The 20739-nt window shown below is 41.3% G+C and overlaps 2 protein-coding genes across 4 annotated transcripts; both read left to right on the forward strand.

Moving 5' to 3' along the window:
- The first annotated feature begins 141 nt into the window (after window positions 1-141).
- On the forward strand, window positions 142-4832 carry pdia4 (protein disulfide isomerase family A, member 4). Its single transcript, XM_012833261.3, has 10 exons — window positions 142-350; window positions 880-1060; window positions 1149-1354; window positions 1533-1671; window positions 1997-2202; window positions 2322-2480; window positions 3124-3275; window positions 3358-3514; window positions 3771-4004; window positions 4233-4832. The coding sequence occupies exons 1-10, from the start codon at window positions 272-274 to the stop codon at window positions 4643-4645; spliced, it is 1926 nt and encodes a 641-aa protein (XP_012688715.2). The 5' UTR covers window positions 142-271; the 3' UTR covers window positions 4646-4832.
- Window positions 4833-5862: 1030 nt separating this feature from the next.
- ezh2 (enhancer of zeste 2 polycomb repressive complex 2 subunit) lies at window positions 5863-20739 on the forward strand. 3 transcript variants are annotated; one of them, XM_031584406.2, is made up of 21 exons: window positions 5863-6247; window positions 9175-9298; window positions 9898-10026; window positions 10566-10685; window positions 10835-10955; window positions 11109-11291; window positions 11408-11510; window positions 12458-12627; window positions 12816-12913; window positions 13107-13398; window positions 14189-14355; window positions 14698-14789; window positions 14873-14913; window positions 15148-15273; window positions 17478-17656; window positions 17819-17914; window positions 18551-18632; window positions 18729-18809; window positions 18891-18975; window positions 19123-19179; window positions 19296-20739. In XM_031584406.2, the coding sequence occupies exons 2-21, from the start codon at window positions 9182-9184 to the stop codon at window positions 19324-19326; spliced, it is 2370 nt and encodes a 789-aa protein (XP_031440266.1). In that variant the 5' UTR covers window positions 5863-6247; window positions 9175-9181; the 3' UTR covers window positions 19327-20739. The 3 variants fall into 3 exon arrangements, with proteins under 3 accessions (XP_031440266.1, XP_031440269.1, XP_031440267.1); XM_031584409.2 differs by having other exon boundaries at window positions 5864-6247; window positions 12458-12621; XM_031584407.2 differs by lacking the exon at window positions 5863-6247 and adding an exon at window positions 6438-6610.

Raw genomic sequence — 20739 nt, forward strand, 5'->3', positions numbered from 1 at the left:
GGAATCTCAGATCAGCCAGAACCATGGCTCTGATCCAACCAATTGAGGTTGTGAACGTACTAGCGATACAGACTTGAGTGGCGATGTGTGATTGGATATTACGTCAAGCAACAAGCCAATAACAGCGTGGCAAGTCAGACAAGTTAACTTGCATAAAATCGTTGTCGAGATAGTAGATCATTTGCTGTAGCAGAGTCATCTTTAGGTAATATTTACTATATTAGAGTTTGCCCATAAGCTGGTTGTTGTATGATAACCTCTCGCATTGAAAATGAAAAGGATTACATTGCTATTCATTGTCATGTTGGGCATTGCACACTTTGTGGCGGTCATTCGAAGTGAAGATGATGGTAAGTAATGTCAGTTAGCCAGCCAACTATATTAATCATTGTGAAATAATGTTACCATAACCTTGTAGACTATTTACCCTCTACGTTATATTGGAGGGTGTTGTCTTACTAGGCTACCTAGTTGCTGTTGCCATTGACTGACAGCATGTACAGTGTATCATCATAAGCTAGGAAAATGTTGTGAAGCCTGCAGTATTAGCCATGCTGTATGGCACAATTGTGTTAGCTCACAGCTATGGATGGTATGCAGAAATCTCCCATAACTGACTGACTCTAACATTAAGATTAACGTTACATTGATGATTGTTCGGTCATTCAAACTCACGTATGTTATAATAAGCTAGCTAACGTCACCTAACATCAATTAAATCAGTTCAACTTCATAGGGCTTGCGGCTCTGAACTAGCTGCTGGCGTTAGTTTAGTAACGAAACCTTAAACCGAGTTTACTCGGAAATCTTGAAGTGCATGACTGCTTTCGGCTTAATCCTGTCATACCACTGTTTAAAAGTTGAATCCTGTGTCATCAGATCCAGCAGAGGACATTGGAGAATGGGATGATGGCGGCGATGAGGGTCTCGAGGACGAGGACGATGATGACGATGGCACAGAAGTTAAAGATGAAAACGGAGTGCTAATTCTTAGGGATAGTAACTTCGACACTTTTATGGAGGACAAAGATACTGTTCTGGTCGAGTTTTATGCTCCTTGGTATGATTGTACTGTTTGTTTCAAAGTAACAGTCAGCATAATCGTAAAGCTTTATTGTGAATTTTACAGTATACGTTCTTGTGAATAGGTGTGGACACTGCAAGCAGTTTACCCCAGAATATGAGAAAATTGCTCAGATCCTGAAAGAAAATGACCCACCTATTCCAGTTGCAAAGGTGGATGCCACCAAAGAGAGTGCTCTCGGAGGCAGATTTGAAGTTTCAGGCTATCCCACATTCAAAATTATGAAGAAGGGGGAACCCGTGGAATATGATGGTGATCGGACACAGCAAGGTATGTCATCCATTTGAATATGTGAACAAATTCTCATTTCTAATTTGTGTTTATGATGGGAGTCACACAGCTGGTGTCCACCTGCAGTGTGTGAGCAGTCTTGTGCAAAGTTTGCTCACCCTCTTTATGACCCACACTAACTGCCGGATTGTAACATCACTTTCATTTTCTAATGCAGCCATTGTGGCGAGGGTAAAAGAAGTTGCACAGCCAGACTGGAAGCCACCTCCAGAGGCGACTTTGGTCCTGACAAAGGACAACTTCGATGAAATAGTCAATGAGGCTGACATCATCCTGGTTGAGTTTTATGCCCCATGGTAAGTACCAAAAGTCTTGCAGTAAGTTCTGTACATGCACATAAAGTTACAGAGTACACTTGCAACCAAAGGAACTTTGTAGTACTCTGCAATTTACTTTAGCAGTTCATTGAAACCATACAATAAGGTGCTTGTATGATCTGACCTCTCTAAGATAACTGTTGTACAGTCTCACTTGAATTGCTTCTACTGCTACCAAGAAGAAGCACAAATAAAACATAGCACAGATCTTAGAGCTGTACTTTGATCTGATATATTTTATCTACTGTATCTATCTATCTACGATGGACAAGTAAGCATCACTTTTGTTTGATCTGTCCACAAGGTGTGGCCACTGTAAACGCCTGGCACCTGAGTTTGAGAAGGCAGCCCAGGAGCTCAGCACTCGTACCCCACCAATTCCACTGGCCAAAGTTGATGCCACCGTAGAGCCTGATCTTGCTACAAAATATGGAGTATCTGGTTATCCAACCTTAAAAATCTTTAGAAAGGGCAAGCCGTTTGAATACACTGGGCCAAGAGAGAAGTTGGGTAGGTTTTATTGTCTGTTTACGTTTAACTTCACATGAAATGTAGCATATTTTGCTTATGATGTTTGTGAATTGTGACATGTCTTAAATTATCTGTGTTTTTGCATACTGTCTGTTCAGGCATTGTGGACTTCATGAGTGATCAGGCAGGAACTCCGTCGAAGCAAATTCAGACTGTTAAACAAATCCAGGAGTTAATCAAAGATGGAGATGATGCGGTCATTGTAGGTGTTTTCACAGATGAAGGAGATGCTGCGCTTGAAGTGTATATGGAAGCTTGTAAGTACAACCTCTTGGTCATTGTAACCTTTCCCTGGTTAGGTCTAACTGAAATGAAAAACTCTCGCTAATGCTTAAAGGTACAGTATGTAGGATTTAGGGTGATCTACTAGAAGAAAGGTTGTGTTTTCATTAACTTACAATGAACCCTTTGTAACTACATAGGAAGCGGGTCCTCGTCCACGGGGTCCTCCATGTTTCGCTGCCATATTTCGACAGGAGCCCAGAATAGGCAAACCAAAACACTGGCTTTAGAGATGATCCATCATGTTTCTATGCCACCTTACAGCCACCGTAGCTTCTCATACAGGCTTAGAAAGGCAGAAGTATTCAGTTGGTTGTAATCTGCAGCCTCACCACTAGATGCCACTAAATCCTACATACTGTACCTTTAAACATGCTGTTCTCGATTTTATCTGCTATACATGTGTGCATGGACACTGTTATGGCCTGGCTCATATGGACGCAACATAAAGAAAGGGGAGGCAGACAACAAACTTGGTTTAAATCAGTAAATGTGTTTATTAAACCAACACTACCAAAACAGGCCAAAGGGGATGCAGTGGGTTGTTACAAAAGGTTGTTATAAAAGGAGAAAAAGTGCACCATACTCGTAATTCATAAATCTTTTCTGTGTTTAAAGGCAATGTCTTGAGAGATGACTACAGGTTCCGCCACACTTTCAGTAGCGATGTGGCCAAATTTCTGAAGGCCTCATCTGGGCAAGTGGTTATGATGCAGCCTGAGAAGTTCCGCTCCAAACATGAGCCAGAGTCCTGGTCACTTGCCATTAAGGTACATTTACAATGCCTAATGTCCATTCCAATGAACTCTAGGTAGTTTAATCAGCTCTCATACTAGTGTGGTGTTCTCGCAGGATTCTACAGCTTCATCAGAAATTCAAGATTTCTTCAAGAAGAATGTGTTGCCGTTAGTTGGTCACCGAAAACAGAGCAATGATGCCAAACGATACACAAAGAGGCCACTGGTTGTGGTGTATTATGGTGTAGATTTTAGCTTTGACTACAGAGTAGGTAAGTGCTGCAGTCTTTTGTCCTTTTCGTTTGAGATTATCACTATATGACAACAGTAGTTTTCAAAGTCTGTTCAGAGCATAGCCCGCCCCCCTTATCATTTTGCATGTAGAACTGTAATTCAAAGGCCATATTCTAGTCTTAAACCTATTTCTCATCTGGAAACGGTGATGTTCTAGCTTGAAAAGTATCAAATAACAACATTCGGATTACCTGAGATTTCTTATTCAGTTGTCTTACCATACGTATTTCACAGCCACGCAGTTCTGGAGGGGCAAGGTATTAGAAGTGGCTAAGGACTTCCCAGAGTATACGTTTGCTATTGCTGATGAGGAGGACTACGCGGATGAGCTGAAGAGCCTTGGTCTGAGTGACAGTGGGGAGGATGTGAATGCTGCTATTCTTGGAGATGGGGGAAAGAAGTATCCCATGGAACCTGAGGAGTTGGACTCGGATGTGCTCAGAGATTTTGTCATGGCCTTTAAGAAGGGTGAGGCATAATCTATGTACAAAATATGCTTCTTCTGAGCTTTTTATACTATTAGTTTATTTTGAATGAATAGATATAGGTATAATGTACATTTTAAATGTATTCTGTACAAAATAAATAATATATATTTATTCAAATATATATATATTCATTTTTTTGCCTTTGAATTCTGAGTTCTATAATATTCTAACGAGTGATTGGTCATACATCCCTTTTCTATAATTGCAGGCAAGCTAAAACCAATTGTTAAATCTCAACCCATTCCAAAGAACAAGGGACCAGTCAAGGTTGTGGTTGGTAAGACCTTTGACGACATTGTCATGGACAAGAAGAAAGATGTTCTTATCGAATTCTATGCTCCATGGTGTGGACACTGTAAGAAGCTGGATCCTGACTATAATGCTCTGGGCAAGAAGTACAAGAACGAGAAAAACCTGGTCATTGCTAAAATGGATGCTACTGCCAATGATGTGCCTCATGACAGCTACAAAGTAGAGGGTTTCCCAACAATATATTTTGCACCCAGAAACAAAAAGGAGAGTCCTGTCAAATTTGAAGGAGGCCAGAGAGACCTGGAGACACTCAGCACATTCTTGGAGGAGCATGCCACAAAGTTATCACAGAAGAAAGACGAACTCTAGGTTTGTTTTTTTGAATAGCTTTGAACTGCAGTTTCTGGGAGGACAAATGGTTCCAAAACTTCCAGAAATAAGTTTTGATTTGATGCTGTTGTAACAGTTGTTACTGAGAAATTATTTTCCATTACAAAAGCACGCACTGTATACAAAATTTCTAAGTTCTTTTTAAATAAAATGTGAAAATGTGAAAGGGGGGGTGTTTCATTTAACTGTATTGGAGTCTGAAACACAGTGCAACAGGACCCTGTCGTGGTGCCACTATATTTGATTACAGTAGTAGCTCAAGAATGTATACAAGCAGTAAAATTGCCTGGATTTTATTTTTTATTTTAAAAATATTGCTAGAGCCTAATTTTCAATAGTTCTGACCTGAATCTCATTGTTCCACACTGGACAGCATTCATATACTCTTTCAATCGTTGATTAATTTGATACTGCAGGCTTGCATAATAGATCTTGCATTTTATTGTAACTCAATTTCAAGGTCTTCCTTTGTTCAAGTAAAACTACTGTATTGCATTCCCCTCACCCATGCATCTTTTAGGTTATTCCATTAATGTGACGATTACATTTTTTTTTTTATTATTAGGTTTTTACCATTACATTTTAATATATATTGGGTATAGTAGACTTCGATGTTGGTGAATTGTATTAGTACACTGAGCAGTATGCTGAAATATTTAAGATTATGCATGCTGATGTCACTGTAGTTTAAGTGGCTGTAGCTCACATGTGGGTGGGGCATAATAAACCGGGCGACCTCGGTGAATACAGCATAGGGGAAGGGGAAAACATTGAGACTAAAGAGATTACAGTTAATTGAAAATCTATGCGTGTGCTGCATCATGGTAATTGCATACGCTGATTAAGAATCACGTATTGGTTTCACCCTTATTAAATGGTTTCCTGCCTAGTATGTGAATGAGCGATGTTCATCGTTTTGTACATGAAACATCGAAGATTTGCACCCTCTATATAACTACTAACATGAACCTATATTTCTGAAGGGCATTATGAGCGCATTGCACTGAACAGATAGTTGTCTATTTCAAAAATCCGTTCGCTCTACATCAAGAACAAAGAGAAGTTCTCCACATGTCCCCCACACCGGGGCCCCCATAGCAGGGTCGCCTCCGATTGGTCTAAGTCGAGAAATGGTCTGACCAGTCGGATCTCTCGGCATTGAGACGCCGAAATATCGCTCGTTATGATAGGCCAATATGTTTGGCGCTCGTTGAATCTGCAGTGTTCGAAGTGGGCGGCGAATTCTTAGTGAAAGAGACGGTGAAAGAGGGCTGGAATAGTTATTCAAACGGAAATATTGATATTGAGCATAAGCAGGGAGAGTACATAAAATATTCACCGCGCTTTGACAGAAGATTATTTTTGTAAGAATAGAATAACTTACTACACGTATTCCAGAACCTACATAACGGTTTGTTTTGTGTATTGAGTTAAACTCGCCGGTATTGGCAGTCGCGGACGCGCGGAGGTGAAACGACCCCCCTTTTTGCTAGCTCTGTCGGCTAGCCACTAATCTTGAACTGGCAGGTTTAGAGACATAACAGGTCATTTCTTTGAATGTGGAGTACACCCCGCCTGCAGGTAGGAAAACCCGCGAAATGCAGTATTTTGTTGCAACTGTCATTTTCAATGTTGCCGCTGGCTAACGTTATTGTCTTGAACGAGGTGTTAGCAGGATAGCATTTAGCTTCTGCTAGCAATTTCAAATTCAGATACCGGGAGGGCTCGGTTGGCTAACATTTGTGCCATGAATCTGGCAATTTGACTGAGATGACACAATTATTGCCTGGCTCTAACTCTGTCGTTACTGCGTACTTAGGCTGACGTTAGCTGATTTTTTTCAGGCACTAACATAAAGTTAGCGATAGTTGTTTTGTCTCCCACGAATTGTCACGCGGTTCTAAAATGGATAACGATTGCTAACGTTAGCTTCAAGTTAGAACGGTATGTAGCTTCCTATCATGAATTCCCTATAGCTATTTTCTACCTAACCGTCTGCTAAGATCATAGTAATGTTAGCCTGTTATACTATTGTTCGTATACTGTGATTATTGGTGCAGTAGTACGTTGTCAGTGTCAACGTTACACACTTGCTGCCAGTTAACAGACGTTTTTTTTTAGATTGGAAGCTAAGTAACATTAGGTAGCATGTAGCCAATCGACACTTAAGTTGTCATTTCAGCCTGGTTAATTACAGTTAGTTAAGTTAGCCTGGTTGGCTTACTTCGCTTGCCTTTAATTAACCAGATAGTTCAATGGCTAGTTATTCTGACAGAGATCCAAACACCAAGCCAAGTAACATGACTTGGCCAGCTGGTAACTTGGCCAGACAAGATCTAACGTTAAGATTACGCCATTGTCGGGTAACATAAACGTTGTTGATGGAACAAAAAGAGCAGGCTTGGTAACGTTAGGCAACTTCATTAACGTCAACTTTGTTAACGAGGTGCCAATTTACAGAAACGTTTGTGTTCTGACTTAACGTTAGTTGACGGGTATGTAGCCGTGATATGTTCGAGAAACTTGAACATTACCGGTAGTCACAAAATGATAGACTCGAAACAATCGGTCTCATAGAGCAAAAGATTTACAACATGATAATTCACTAAAAGCTATCTTGCTTAGATAACGAATCTGCGGTTTCTAGGAACCATCCACTAACAATAATCACTAGAACAAAACATTCCGAGAGGGCAATGAGTTTAGATTAGCTAACTGGCAAGCGGTTTGACTATCGAACCTGGCAGTTATTTAGTTAGAACAACTTGCTCTCTGTAGCGACGCTCTCTTGAATGTATGTCTTTTGAAACATTATTCATTTAAAATGAAGTTACAACTATAGAAATGAGCGTGGTCCTTTGGTACGGTTGTGTTTTGATTGTTTGCATCTTGATTTGCGCGGTGGAAAGTCCCATGTTTGACAGTAGGGGCGCCACCGGGTTATTATCGTAAACTAAAACGAGGGCAAAAACGAACTACTTTGTGTGAAAGCGATTTTCTATATGAGAAATTAACCTGGGGACATTAAATATACATACCAAACTTTGTTGGTAAGGAAGTACTCTGAAATGCTTCCGTTTGCCCTACATACTTGTATCGTATTTTCGATGCTGTGAAAAGGGTAAAGTAAGATTTTTGACGTCAGCACATACTTTGGTAACATATTTGGGAAGGAGGGTTGCCTGGCAACTGTCACATGGCTAGCTAATAACTGTTGCTAGGCAGATAACCAATACATATGTAAATACGTTATTTAGTATAAAGCCTGTGCTATACGTATACAATTGTTTACAAGAGTCAACATACTGCCAACTATAATACTATCATTGCAGTTTAAATGTTTAGACCCCCCTAATTTTCTCCAAATCTGTGACTTCCTAAGTGTGTGCTCAGCAGTTGCCTTTTGTTAGCTCCTATGTAGCAAACCGTTTGTTTACCCTCTTATCGAAGATCACAGGAACCATTGAAAGTCTGACAACAAAATGTGTAGGGCAAAATGGTAGCGTTTCAGACTACTAAGTTACAGAGTCATTCAAAATCCCCATGTTATTTCCCATAGACAAAATGTCTTTGACGTGGAACCCCATACTTGTGGTTGCGTTACCAGGTCTATACAGGTAGGGTTGACCATGCAAACCAATGTCATGTTGTTTGCCAGAAGTAAATGGTTGAACAATTGAATTGTGCTGTTGCCTTTCATTTGTCTTTAAAGGTACAGTGTGTAGTTTTTAGTGGCTTCTAGCGGTGAGGTTGCAGATTGCAACCAACTGAATATAGAACCCTCACCCCTCCCTTTCCAAGCCAAAATGATGTCATCTAGTACAACCACATTGAATAGTCAATTAAATGATGATTGTTTTAACTTTTCTTGTGATATCCATATTATCTGTCTGCTTCAAACAGTTATTGTTTGTTTTCTAGGTGTGGTACCTAAAAGTATCGAAATTCATGACAAAAATGTTGGTATCATGACAACACTACTTAAATTTGCAAATGTGAGCGATGGCTTATCAGTTGTTTTGCATCACATATAAAGCATGTATTTTAGTATTCCTGTCAAAGTGACTTGGGGATGCGTCTGGCAGTGACATATCTGACAGTGACTCTGTGATGTGTGTTGGCGCACATCCTCCTACACGACAGGAAATGAAACCCCTGTGTAGCTGGCAAATAACCTGTTATTCTTGTATGTTAATCAGTTGTTATTGCACTGGTGACTGCACTGCCTTTGTCATTTTAGTTTTAGGACCAGTAACAGTTCAATACCACTCTTGACCCATCTAGATTTCATCAGAACTTTTTTAAGGATCATTTTTAAGTGCCTCTCTCAGTTTATCGGCATAGCAACTAAATGTCATTGGTCTGGGGTAGAAAAAGGTCTTGGTTTGTTGAATAGATTGATAACTGAGAATCGTGAATTTTAGATCATAAGAGAACCACCTGCATAACATCTGACAAATACATCTGGCTCTGTACATGATGAAGGCACTGGTGTCCTCATGTTGCAGGGAAATCATGGGCTTGACTGGGAAGAAATCAGAGAAGCGTCCTGCATGCTGGAGGAAACGCGTGAAGTCAGAGTACATGCGTCTGCGGCAGCTCAAGCGCTTCAGGAGGGCGGATGAGATCAAGGTGAGATGAAGACCAACTCCCTCTTTCAGGTGTTCTGTACAGCTTGGACGAGCGAGCGCGCGCGCGTGGGTGGGTGCACCTCACTTGTTTAGGTGAAGTGGTCGCCACAAGAATGGCTCTCCGGGCCATTTGGATATCTTTTCATCTACAAAGACAATTCTTTTCGCTGACCAAACTACTTTGTTTCTGTAGCTAAAATGGTCCTGAGGCCATACCAAGGTCACGTGCTTGATGCCCAGGGAATGCACATGCTGACAACATGTATATCTGTGCCACCCTGGAAGCTGCTTTGGATAAAAGCGTCTGCCAAATGAATACATGTAAAATCACAGCCGTAGAACAGACTTGGGTTGACCTGTGAATCACACTCAACAAGACAATTATTTGTCTGAAATGGCTTTTGTGGGATTCTCAATGTACTATACTAGCATAGTGGAATGAAGGACAAATTCAATAAAACTACCGTACTTACTACTTCACCGTTTTAAGTATTATGTATTGATATAAAATGAATCAAAGATTAGCACCAGCAATTAACTTCCTTTCAAATGGATGTTCCTACAGTTCTAACTTCTGTATTCTTTTCTTTTCTTGTGTAGAGCATGTTTAATTCCAATAGACAAAAAATCATGGAGCGCACAGACATTCTCAACCAGGAGTGGAAGACGCACCGTATCCAGCCTGTCCACATTATGACATCCGTAAGCTCCTTACGCGGGACTAGAGAGGTCAGCACTGCAGTTTCCCCATCAGCTCTGTTGAATCATTCACACAAAACACACACCAGACACACATACACACACACACACACATAACCAGCCCAAATGCTGATGAGATGTGTGGCTTCAAGGTCAACATGCCTCTCCCCATTCAGAAGCCTATATACTACACCATTCAGAACATTGTGTTTCAGTCCATAATGCTTCAGCTTATAGTTACATGTGAATCTGAAAGCTGATGTTGACATGACTATAATAAATAACACAATTTCCTTGTTTAAGAATCCATTGTACACTAGCAACATTTTGAAATGAAATTAAATGAACATATCTGTCTGTCGCTTCCTGCTTACTCGGTCTCTTTCTTGGCAGCACTTAGTTTTACCACTGATAAATCCTAATGTCGCATGGCTTTGACTGTTGGCCTGTATTCTGCCTCTTCCTCTTGGCAGCCCACATATCATCTGATGGATTCTCCTTGGGGAGTGGTATTATGATGTTAGGAATGTACAGTAGTAAAATCAATGTCATTTATATTCATTCAACAGTGCACCGTGGATAGTGGGTTTACAGAGTTTCAAAGGCAACTCATTCCTCTGAAAACGCTGAACGCTGTCGCCTCCGTACCAGTCATGTACTCCTGGTCCCCCCTGCAGCAGAACTTCATGGTAAGATGATTTAATTTTTTTTTTTTACATGTGTCTGTGATCAACAAAAAAAAACATTTCTAAAGAATGAGCGTATCTTGTTGTATAGTGTTTAAAGCAAGCGTCTACGGTGTGGACACATGAAACAATGACGTTCTCTGGTTTCCTAGGTCGAGGATGAGACTGTTTTGCATAACATCCCATACATGGGTGATGAAATCCTCGACCAAGACGGCACCTTCATCGAAGAGCTCATTAAGAACTATGACGGCAAAGTTCATGGAGACAGAGGTTAGCATAGGTTAACATACGGCTCCCAATCATTCAGCTGTTTAGATAAAAGTACTTTTCTTTCTTCAATTTGCCTACTCCATATGTGCATATGGTGTATATCCATGGCAAAAGGTTCTGATTTCACAGGTGCTTTGGTTCTTTTTTTATAAGAGTGTGGCTTCATAAACGATGAGATCTTCGTGGAGCTGGTCAACGCACTCAATCAGTACAGCGACTATGAGGATGATGATGACGAAGATGACCAGCAGGACTACAAGCTGGAGAAGGCGGACAATTGTGACGTAAAGTACGACACAGATGACCCCTGCAAGGACCAGCAAGTCAACTCCGAGGGTAAGTCAGATCATCACCGGAGCTTTGCATCACACTGCTGGTGGTCTTGTGATGCGTTGTGAATTGCTGGCTTTTATACTGCCATACTGAAAGGTTGCTTGTTGTCTCTGCCACAGGTAGACCGAATGACTCCTCTAAGAAGTTCCCCTCTGATAAGATCTTTGAGGCGATTTCCTCCATGTTTCCTGACAAAGGCTCCACTGAGGAACTGAAGGAGAAGTAAGTCATTTGTTTTCAATACTTGCATTATCTACACACCACCTCCTTTTGAACTGATAGAGCCACACGGATCCATCCCAGAGCTGTGTTGTAATTTTATAATATATATTAGTGCTGTCAGTTTAACGCGTTATTAACGGTGTTAACGCAAACCCATTTTAACGCCGTACATTTTTTTATCGCGAGATTAACGCGAATTTTAAAAAATTATTATTTTTTTTTAGATTAACGTTCTTTTTGGCCTCGCAAACTGTGTAGTATGCTAACGTTACGGTTTGAGTGAATTGTGAGCGCGATACGGCGAAATGGATGATAAAAAGCTTCTGAATGGAAAGTTTACTTTTAAAAGTTGTGTTGTGCAAAAGACGCAAGCTTCACTGTTGTCCAAAAATGTCAACAGGCAGCTGGCTGAAGTAGTAGGCTTACCTTTTATTGGTAACCTAACTGTTACGGTTCATTGTTTCTGAAATAAGAGGCCTGACTGCTATGTTCCCAGCAAACTTGAAAAAAAGAAAATATTAAGCCATCATTTAACTGCACTTTAGGCTGAGTCCTTGTTTACCTGAAATGTGCACTTTATAATTTTATTTTGTACCGCCCTGTTTGGCAATGTTGGTTTTCAATAAAATAAAACATTTGCATAAAGCAAGCCAATCCACTTTTCCATGTTGATAAGGGCATTCAAATAAAATGATGGAAAAAATAAATAAACGAAGGGACATTTAGAATAGATAAAAAATTGCGATTAATCGCGATTAATTTTGAGTTAACTATGACATAAATGCGATTAATCGCGATTAAATATTTTAATCGTTTGACAGCACTAATATATATATATATATACCGGATATATATATATATAAGTGAAAGTGTGCTGTGGTTGGAGTTGTGTACCTTGAGGCGAGTGAGCCTCGCTGAGCCTGTCTTTCCTGTCGTTTGCGCTGCAGGTACAAAGAGCTGACGGAGCAGCAGCTTCCTGGGGCCCTGCCCCCCGAGTGCACCCCCAACATCGACGGACCAAACGCCAAGTCTGTGCAGCGCGAGCAGAGCCTGCACTCCTTCCACACGCTCTTCTGCCGGCGCTGCTTCAAATATGACTGCTTCCTCCACCGTGAGTGTGTGTGACTCTTCTCATCCATCCTACCCACTTAAAGATTTCTGCTGTGTTTTAGTGAGTTATAAAACAGAATTGGTGTATGTTAATATTAGCCATGAGTCATGAGTTTGTCATAGTGTGATCATTCATAGTGTGATGTCCCCCACTGCTTGAGATGAGGGATTTTGATTTCTCTTTTTATCTTACAGCTTTCCATGCCACCCCAAACACGTATAAGCGCAAGAACATGGAAAACCTGGTGGACAGTAAACCCTGCGGTGGTGATTGCCACATGTATCTGGTGCAGGTACAGTGTCCTTCTCTCCTCATGGAATGTGATTTTTTCATAAGAGCGTAGTTGTGTTACTGTAACGCACGTTGTGTGAAGTAGAGTATTCAGTCTTGCCTCCTGCCTATTGAGAGCTCAGCCCATGGTCAGTTATTGTGTGACGTGGCAGATAATTATCATTTACCTGTGGATTGCCCTCTTCCCTCTTTAGGATGGTGTGGTGCGTGAGGACCCGGTCGGTGTGGTGCCAGAACGGGTCAAGACGCCGTCCAAGCGCCCTGTGGGCCGTCGTCGGGGACGCCAGCCCAACAGCAGCAGCCGGCCCAGCACCCCCACCGTCAGCACGGATACCAAAGACACGGACAGCGACCGCGAGGGCGGCGCCGACGGGGCTGACGGGCCTGATGGGCCTGACGGGCCTGATGGGCCTGACGGGCCTGATGGGGTCGACTCCAACGACAAGGACGATGACGACAAGAAGGACGAAACCACCAGCTCCTCAGGTGAGGCACTGCAAGTAGAGCTACAGGGTACAGTGTGAATCCCTTCAGGCCATTACCATAGTACTTGTGATGGCATGTTTCAGTAAGGTCTCTTCCGATGTATACAGCCCCTTTAATAACACTGACCACAAATGTGCCCAAAGTCCAACTTCGGTTTATGTTATGAAGTGGTGTTCTCTAAATACCTGTCTCTATCATGTGGTGGATTGAATGAATGCAGGCTGCCATCCTAGCAACCACCCAGTAAAGCATATTTTACAAAATGATATGAGGGGTTACTGACGACTTACAGACAACAGCTTGTTCTAGTTGGCCAAAATTGGTCCGACTCTTGATGGCAATTATCTGATCATTTCAAGCATGTTCATTTACTGTAGTACATTTTCTGTGGACTGTCCACAGGAGATAGAGAGCCAATCATTCTCTAGTGGGAAGGAGAGCAAGATCAATACATTCTCTATCAGAATACAGCAGGGTGCGACTGGTGGGAACCTGATTACGACTGACCCATTTCTGATGACCTCTAAATATTCTTAGGGTCATGGCTATTTAAAAACTTTCCTGTGTACAATGTCAGCCGTTATGACAAGTCGCTTATCAATTGCTCAAAATGTGCTTGTCATATGGGTCCATGCATCTTGTAGCACAAAAAACAAGTCATTTATAGGATGGAATGTTAATCCTTCCTTCCTTCCTTGCCTCTGTCATTGGTGTTGTCGTTGTTATAACAAGTGTTGTAGTTGTCAACATCGTTGTTATTGTTATCTGACTTGTTGTCCTGCTTCTCCAGAGGCGAACTCGCGGTGCCAGACGCCGGTGAAGCTGAAGCTGAACTCCGAGCCAGAGAATGTGGACTGGAGCGGGGCGGAGGCCTCCCTCTTCAGGGTGCTCATCGGCACCTACTACGACAACTACTGCGCCATCGCTCGCCTCGTCGGCACCAAGACCTGCAGACAGGTCAGCAGCCTCTGTCTGTAGTCCGATCAGATCTCTCAGCTATGAGCATGCCCCCCCCCCCCCCCCCCCTCCCTCACTGGAATGCTTAAAGGCCTGGCCTCTAGTCTTTTTTCAGTGGTCGAGGTTTTTAAGTAATTGATGGCAACTCTGATCAGGTTGTCTTTAAAAAAAATTATGCAAAATAAATCAAACAAAGGCGAGAGTCAGAAAAAGTTTCTGTGTCCACCAATGGGAAGCAGACAACTGTGTCCTCTTATTGACAGTTGATTATTGAGACCTTCAGTGTCCTCATTTATAGGTGTGTTCACTCTGCTTTGTCGTGGCCAATGCCTCTGTTTACAGGTGTACGAGTTCCGCGTGAAAGAGTCAAGCATCATTCCTGCTCCTGCTGAAGATGAGGACACGCCCCCCAGGAAGAAGAAGAGGAAACACAGGTACAAGAGGAGAGAGACGAAAGGTTAATATCGGATCAGTATTATTTATGAATTACTCACTTGTTACCTTGCTCTAACTCTAGGTTGTGGGCCACACATTGTCGAAAAATCCAGCTGAAGAAAGGTTTGTACAGATCATCGTCAAATTCATTCTTCATACATTAAAAAGTGAACAACACTTTTAACGATGTATATGTTCTGCCTTTATATTGTGCACTCATGTGTTCATGTATATATCACTTAAGGACAGTTTTTGGCACTATATTGTAGTGGTATTTTGCATTGTAGAGTATTGGTATTTTAAGTGTCTTTTTTTTTTTTTCTTCTTTTTTTTCCTCCCCCGTCTGAACCTCCACAGATGGCTCTTCCAACCACGTGTACAACTACCAGCCGTGTGACCACCCCCGCCAGCCCTGTGACAGCTCCTGCCCCTGTGTCACCGCTCAGAACTTCTGCGAGAAATTCTGCCAGTGCAGCTCAGAGTGTGAGTGTGGGGCGGCATCCGCAGTAGTGACAGACGGCCGCTTTGCTTCTGTTCCTCTCAGGGCAGATACGCTCTACGCTGTACGAACACGAGGGATTGGAAGGGGTTAGGGGTTAGCAAGGAAGTAAACTTTCTGTTGATCGGTTCTGGGATCAGTCTTGTGTATTTCCAGAGCACTAGCTTATGACTTTATGCACCTTGTAAAGTCTTTGTAGTTGTAGTATTGAAACCGGTACGGTGTATAGCAGAGCCTGACCGATATGGGATTTTTAAGACGATTTCGATATTTGGGGATTGAGATTTCAGCGAAAATGTATAGACACAAGTATAGGTAGGCCAATTTATGTTTTTGTTGCTGCTTCTGTTTGATGGTTATTAGGGCTGCAACTAACGATTATTTTGGTAATCGATTAATCTATCGACTAATTTTTCGATTAATCGACTAATCTAATGATTATTTCCCATAGCAAATTAAAATAACGACTCAAAATGTTGGAATTTGAATTTCAAATGTATTTGAGTAACAAATGTAATCATAATACATAAATTAAATAGTAATACAAATTAAAGTGCAAATATGCTTTTAAAAGTAAAGAGAAAATGCAAATAAAGTTTTCAAAGTAACTCAAATTAGCAATCAAGCCTCTGCAAGTGCAAAATAACGCAAGAATAACTGGGCTGCAAGTGACATTCAAATTCAACTTATGAAATATATATTTTTTCCACAATCTTTTGTTTGAAGAATGCTAAGTGGAGGAGGTTAACTATTCAGAACAAACGAAAATACAGGCTACTCTGATAATTCACTGATTTACTACATTGCACTTAACATAAATGAAATAGCGTTAGCAAGCATCCTCCATGAGACGTTCTGTTTTCCAACATGTAAGCTTAAACCTTACTATAAGTTATAGATATATCATATATGTCTATGATAATTGCTGCTAGACACTCACTGTTGTTGTGCTCCCACAGCTCATTCTCTTTGAAATACTGGAATAGTGCTTCTTTAACTACTAATAATTGACCATCATTGAGAAAAATGACAACTTTTCTGTTAGCCATATCTCATATGCAGCAGCTACTAAAGCTAGCTTTGTTTATTGTTTCCATGGTAACATGAGCCGTCTCAGAATAATTCGCTTTTCAGTCGGCCATTTCTGATATGCAGCACATGAAGGTACGAGAACGGAGGGCAAAGAAAACAGTGCATGATTTGTATGCTAGGCTATTTGCAGATTCTGTTCCATTTTTCTCAATGATGGTCAATTATTATTAGTTAAAGATGCACTATTTCGCACTTCCTATAGTGCATTGCAATGCCGAATGAAAATTACCGGTAGCTCTGCTAGCGTCTGCCAAAAAAAAAAAAAAAAATTTTTTTTTTTATATATATATTTTATGACGCGTCGACATTAAAAATCATCGTCGACAATTTTTCATAATCGACATCGTCGATTACGTCGACTAATCGTTGCAGCTCTAATGGTTATATCCTCACACCTAATCGGTCACAATGACTAATTTTAACGTATTCACTACAATTATTCTCCTTCAATTCTATACAAGCTGCAACAAAGCATTTTTTCAACCACCGTTTTCCACCCTTTAAAAATAGCCACCTTAAAGTATGCAGTACTTAATCACCGTTGCTGAAACACAGAAGAAACTGAAATGAAATAAGGGGCAAGCGGTGTCTAAATCACCTCTGTTAAGTAGCCTACTTCTTTTGAATATAATGAAGTTAATTTACGTGTATTTCCTGTGGCTTAATAACTCCCAGCTGGGCCGCCACAACCGGCAGGCAGTACAACAGCCACATGCAACAATGGAGCTCTCTGTGTTGGTCAGCAGCAGAGAAACTCGGTTTGGGCAAACAGAACTTGCTCTTACCTTGCTAGCATGCATGCTGTGCTGTTATGTCCCAATATAAGGACTGTGATCACATAGGCTAGGCCTGCAATACGAGCAAAGAAGGGCTTAATAGACAAGAGCAACATAATGTCAACTGTGGGTGTTTTAGGCGGCACTGCCCCTTTTTTTGTGTGAAAACAGCGGTAGTGTGACTGGTGGCGAATGGGAGATGGGGTTATCACTGTGCCTTCATAGGCCTTTTCCAAATTCTAGGTCCCGGTTATCCTTACAGGAATGCTGAATCCTCTTTAAAGGTGTGTGTGATGTGTGTGTGTGTGTGAATCCTGCAGGTCAGAACCGCTTCCCTGGGTGTCGTTGTAAGGCCCAGTGCAACACCAAGCAGTGCCCCTGCTACCTGGCTGTGCGCGAGTGTGACCCCGACCTCTGCCTGACCTGCGGAGCCGCCGAACACTGGGACAGCAAGAACGTCTCCTGCAAGAACTGCAGCATCCAGAGAGGGGCCAAGAAGGTGAGCTGGGGACTAAGCCAGTGTCTCCCATTATCTCTCTCACACACTCACACACACACATACACACACATACACACACACACACACACACACTCACTCACATACACACATAGAGTGTACTAGGTATTTCCTCAGTTGATTGATGGCTTTTGTTTTCGGCAGCATCTCTTGTTGGCCCCCTCTGACGTTGCTGGCTGGGGCATCTTCATTAAGGAATCTGTACAGAAGAACGAGTTCATCTCTGAATACTGTGGAGAGGTGAGAGCAAGGCCTTTGTCAGCCAGTGATCAGTGTGGTAAAGTGTATGGGATGTGTGTTAGTGATGCAGCCAAACTGCACCGACCCGCAAGGACGTTAATCAACCACCCGAACCCGACCCAGACCCAACCTGCAAACCGCTAACTTATAACTAATGTGTTGGCATCCATATAATAGAATAAGTGAAAACTTTTTCTAATTTGGTGCACATTTCAAAAAGTTTGGAAACTTACAAATAGTGGCGCACCATTGACCGTTTAATAATTCAGTGTAGTAGTCCAAAACATACATTACCAGAACTGGCTATAGATTTCTCATGAACCACTAATAGGTTCCAGCAAATGATTGCAAGACATTTTTTGTCAGTTAGGAGGTGTGACAGGACCTGTGTGTGTGTGTGTGTGTGTGTGTGTGGAAAAGACGGTAGAAATCCCACTATTAACTTAGCCTTTTTAATGCAATTGGGCGCAAGGCTCTAGGTTATTTATAGCTTTTTTTTGGCCTGACCCACCCAAACCCGCAACATTTTCTGGTGAGCTGACCCGAGCCTATCGGACCGCGGGTTATGGGTAGACCCACACATCAGTAGTGAGTATGTTGTGGTATGGTGCAGTAACGTGTTCTGTGTCTGTACAGATCATCTCCCAGGACGAGGCTGATCGCAGAGGCAAAGTCTATGACAAGTACATGTGCAGCTTCCTGTTCAATCTGAACAATGGTAACCACTGCATCCTGCTCCAGCTCTATACTCCACCACTTGATGTCTCGTGTGGAAATGTGACCTTTGTGTTTGTGGGTTTCTTTCTCCCCTCAGATTTTGTTGTTGACGCAACCAGGAAAGGCAACAAGATCAGATTTGCAAATCATTCGGTTAACCCCAATTGCTATGCAAAAGGCAAGTTGTCCACATTTTATTCTCAGTCTCATACTACAATTTGCATTATCCTGTTTTAATGGTTTGATTCTTTTCTCGCAGTAATGATGGTAAATGGGGATCATAGAATTGGCATATTTGCCAAGAGAGCGATACAAACTGGTGAAGAGCTTTTCTTTGACTACAGGTAAGAAATCACCCTCTCTGGTCTTGATGTGGTTAACTCTTTCACTTCAGTTATGTGTCCGTCCCAAATAACTGAAAGAATGTGCCTTGTGTTTTTCATGATGGTTTGAACGCAACTGAAACGCAATCTCTCCTTCCCCTTCCATAGATATAGCCAAGCTGATGCCCTCAAGTATGTGGGCATTGAACGAGAATTGGAAATTGCGTGAGCCATCTACCTACCTCTTGAACAAAATGCCTTAAGCCTTTCAGGAGCTTTCACCCTCCCACATGCATTTCCAAGCCGTTTTCTGAGATGCTGTTCTTTTGTTTTTGTAATAGGACAACGGTGTCTCTTCAGAATCCTTTGTAAGCAATTTTTTAAAAAAAGAAGCCCTTTTTCTGTCTTCTGTTTGTCTTTCCACTCGGGGCTTTCCTCCTATGGACGGGCCTCCTCTGGGACTCATACGCTACAAGAACTTGAACATTCACTCTGGTGTTTACAGCAAAGAGTTCAAACGAAATCCTCCTTTGGACTTTTTATGGGCCATCTTATATACTCTTTCAAAACGATCATTCTCATACTGCTACTGATGGACTATTCCCTTTTTTTTTTTTTTTTTTTTTTCTTCTTCTTTTCCTTTGGACCAAATTGACAGTTGAACTGGTTACCTTCTCAAGAAAAACTCACTGTGCACTTACAGTACAACACCATACAGGTCGGTTAAGGTTTTTTGTTTCAGTAAAAATGTAAAAAAAAACAAAAAAACAACCAAAGTCACAAAAAAATACAAATCTTTCATGCCACCTTGCAAGAACCCATAGCACAGAGGCATGCATTTCCTGGTGTGCTAGTCCACAAGGTTGCTAAAGATGTGCGGTCGAGAGGCGAGACAGTGTCAACCTTTGCAGTGCCTTCAGTTGCTAATATAACACTGTTTAGTTTTATCGGCATAGATCTCCTCAAACTTTGGAAATAGAACCCTGAGTTTTGTTGTATGCATGAACAAAAGAAAAAAAAAAAAAGGTTTTGAACAGACTAGAAATCAGGGAACTCATCTTAAAACCATTTTTAAACAATCAAGCAACAGTGCAGCTAGTGGATATGTAAAGACATTTGAAGAGCTGGAATGCTTTTATGCAGCAGCTTGCTGGTATTTGTTTAAAAAAAAAAAAAAAAAAAAAACAACAAACAAAATGCAATCACTTAATCTGTGTATGAACATAAGGACATGTTCTGCTGCAAGCAATAATTCTAGCTTGAATCATGTTCATAAGATCCTGAAGATGGAGTAGAGATGTCTGTATTTATTTGTACTGGACTGTGTACACCAGTTGTACATTTTTGTAATTTATTGAAAGCTTTCCTAATTTGCTGTGACTTAACCAGATAGTGAAGGTTGTTTTGTTTCTGTTTTTCTTTGTTAGAGGGGGATGCAGTCAAACAAGATTGTTTTAAATTATTCATGTAAAATGGTATCCCATGTGAGGTTTTGCCCTTTTTAAACACGTATTTACATCGATACAAACTGATTTCCTCCTTGAGTTCTTCCTTTTCTCTTGAGGGTTTGTGACCACTCCACCTCTGTTTCTGCCTCTGATTTATATAAAAGGTGCTGATTTTTTTTTTTTTAAATGTTTACAGGGAATATGGGTGATAAGTGACTCGTAACAAACATGGAAATAAATGTGTTCCACTGACGTCAGCCGTATGGGGATAAAAGACCACATTTAAATGGTCTTAAATGTTCTTGACATCGTTATTAAACCAGAATTACAACTGAAA

The sequence above is a fragment of the Clupea harengus genome, chromosome 17, assembly GCF_900700415.2.
Source record: "Clupea harengus chromosome 17, Ch_v2.0.2, whole genome shotgun sequence".
NCBI lineage: Eukaryota > Metazoa > Chordata > Actinopteri > Clupeiformes > Clupeidae > Clupea > Clupea harengus.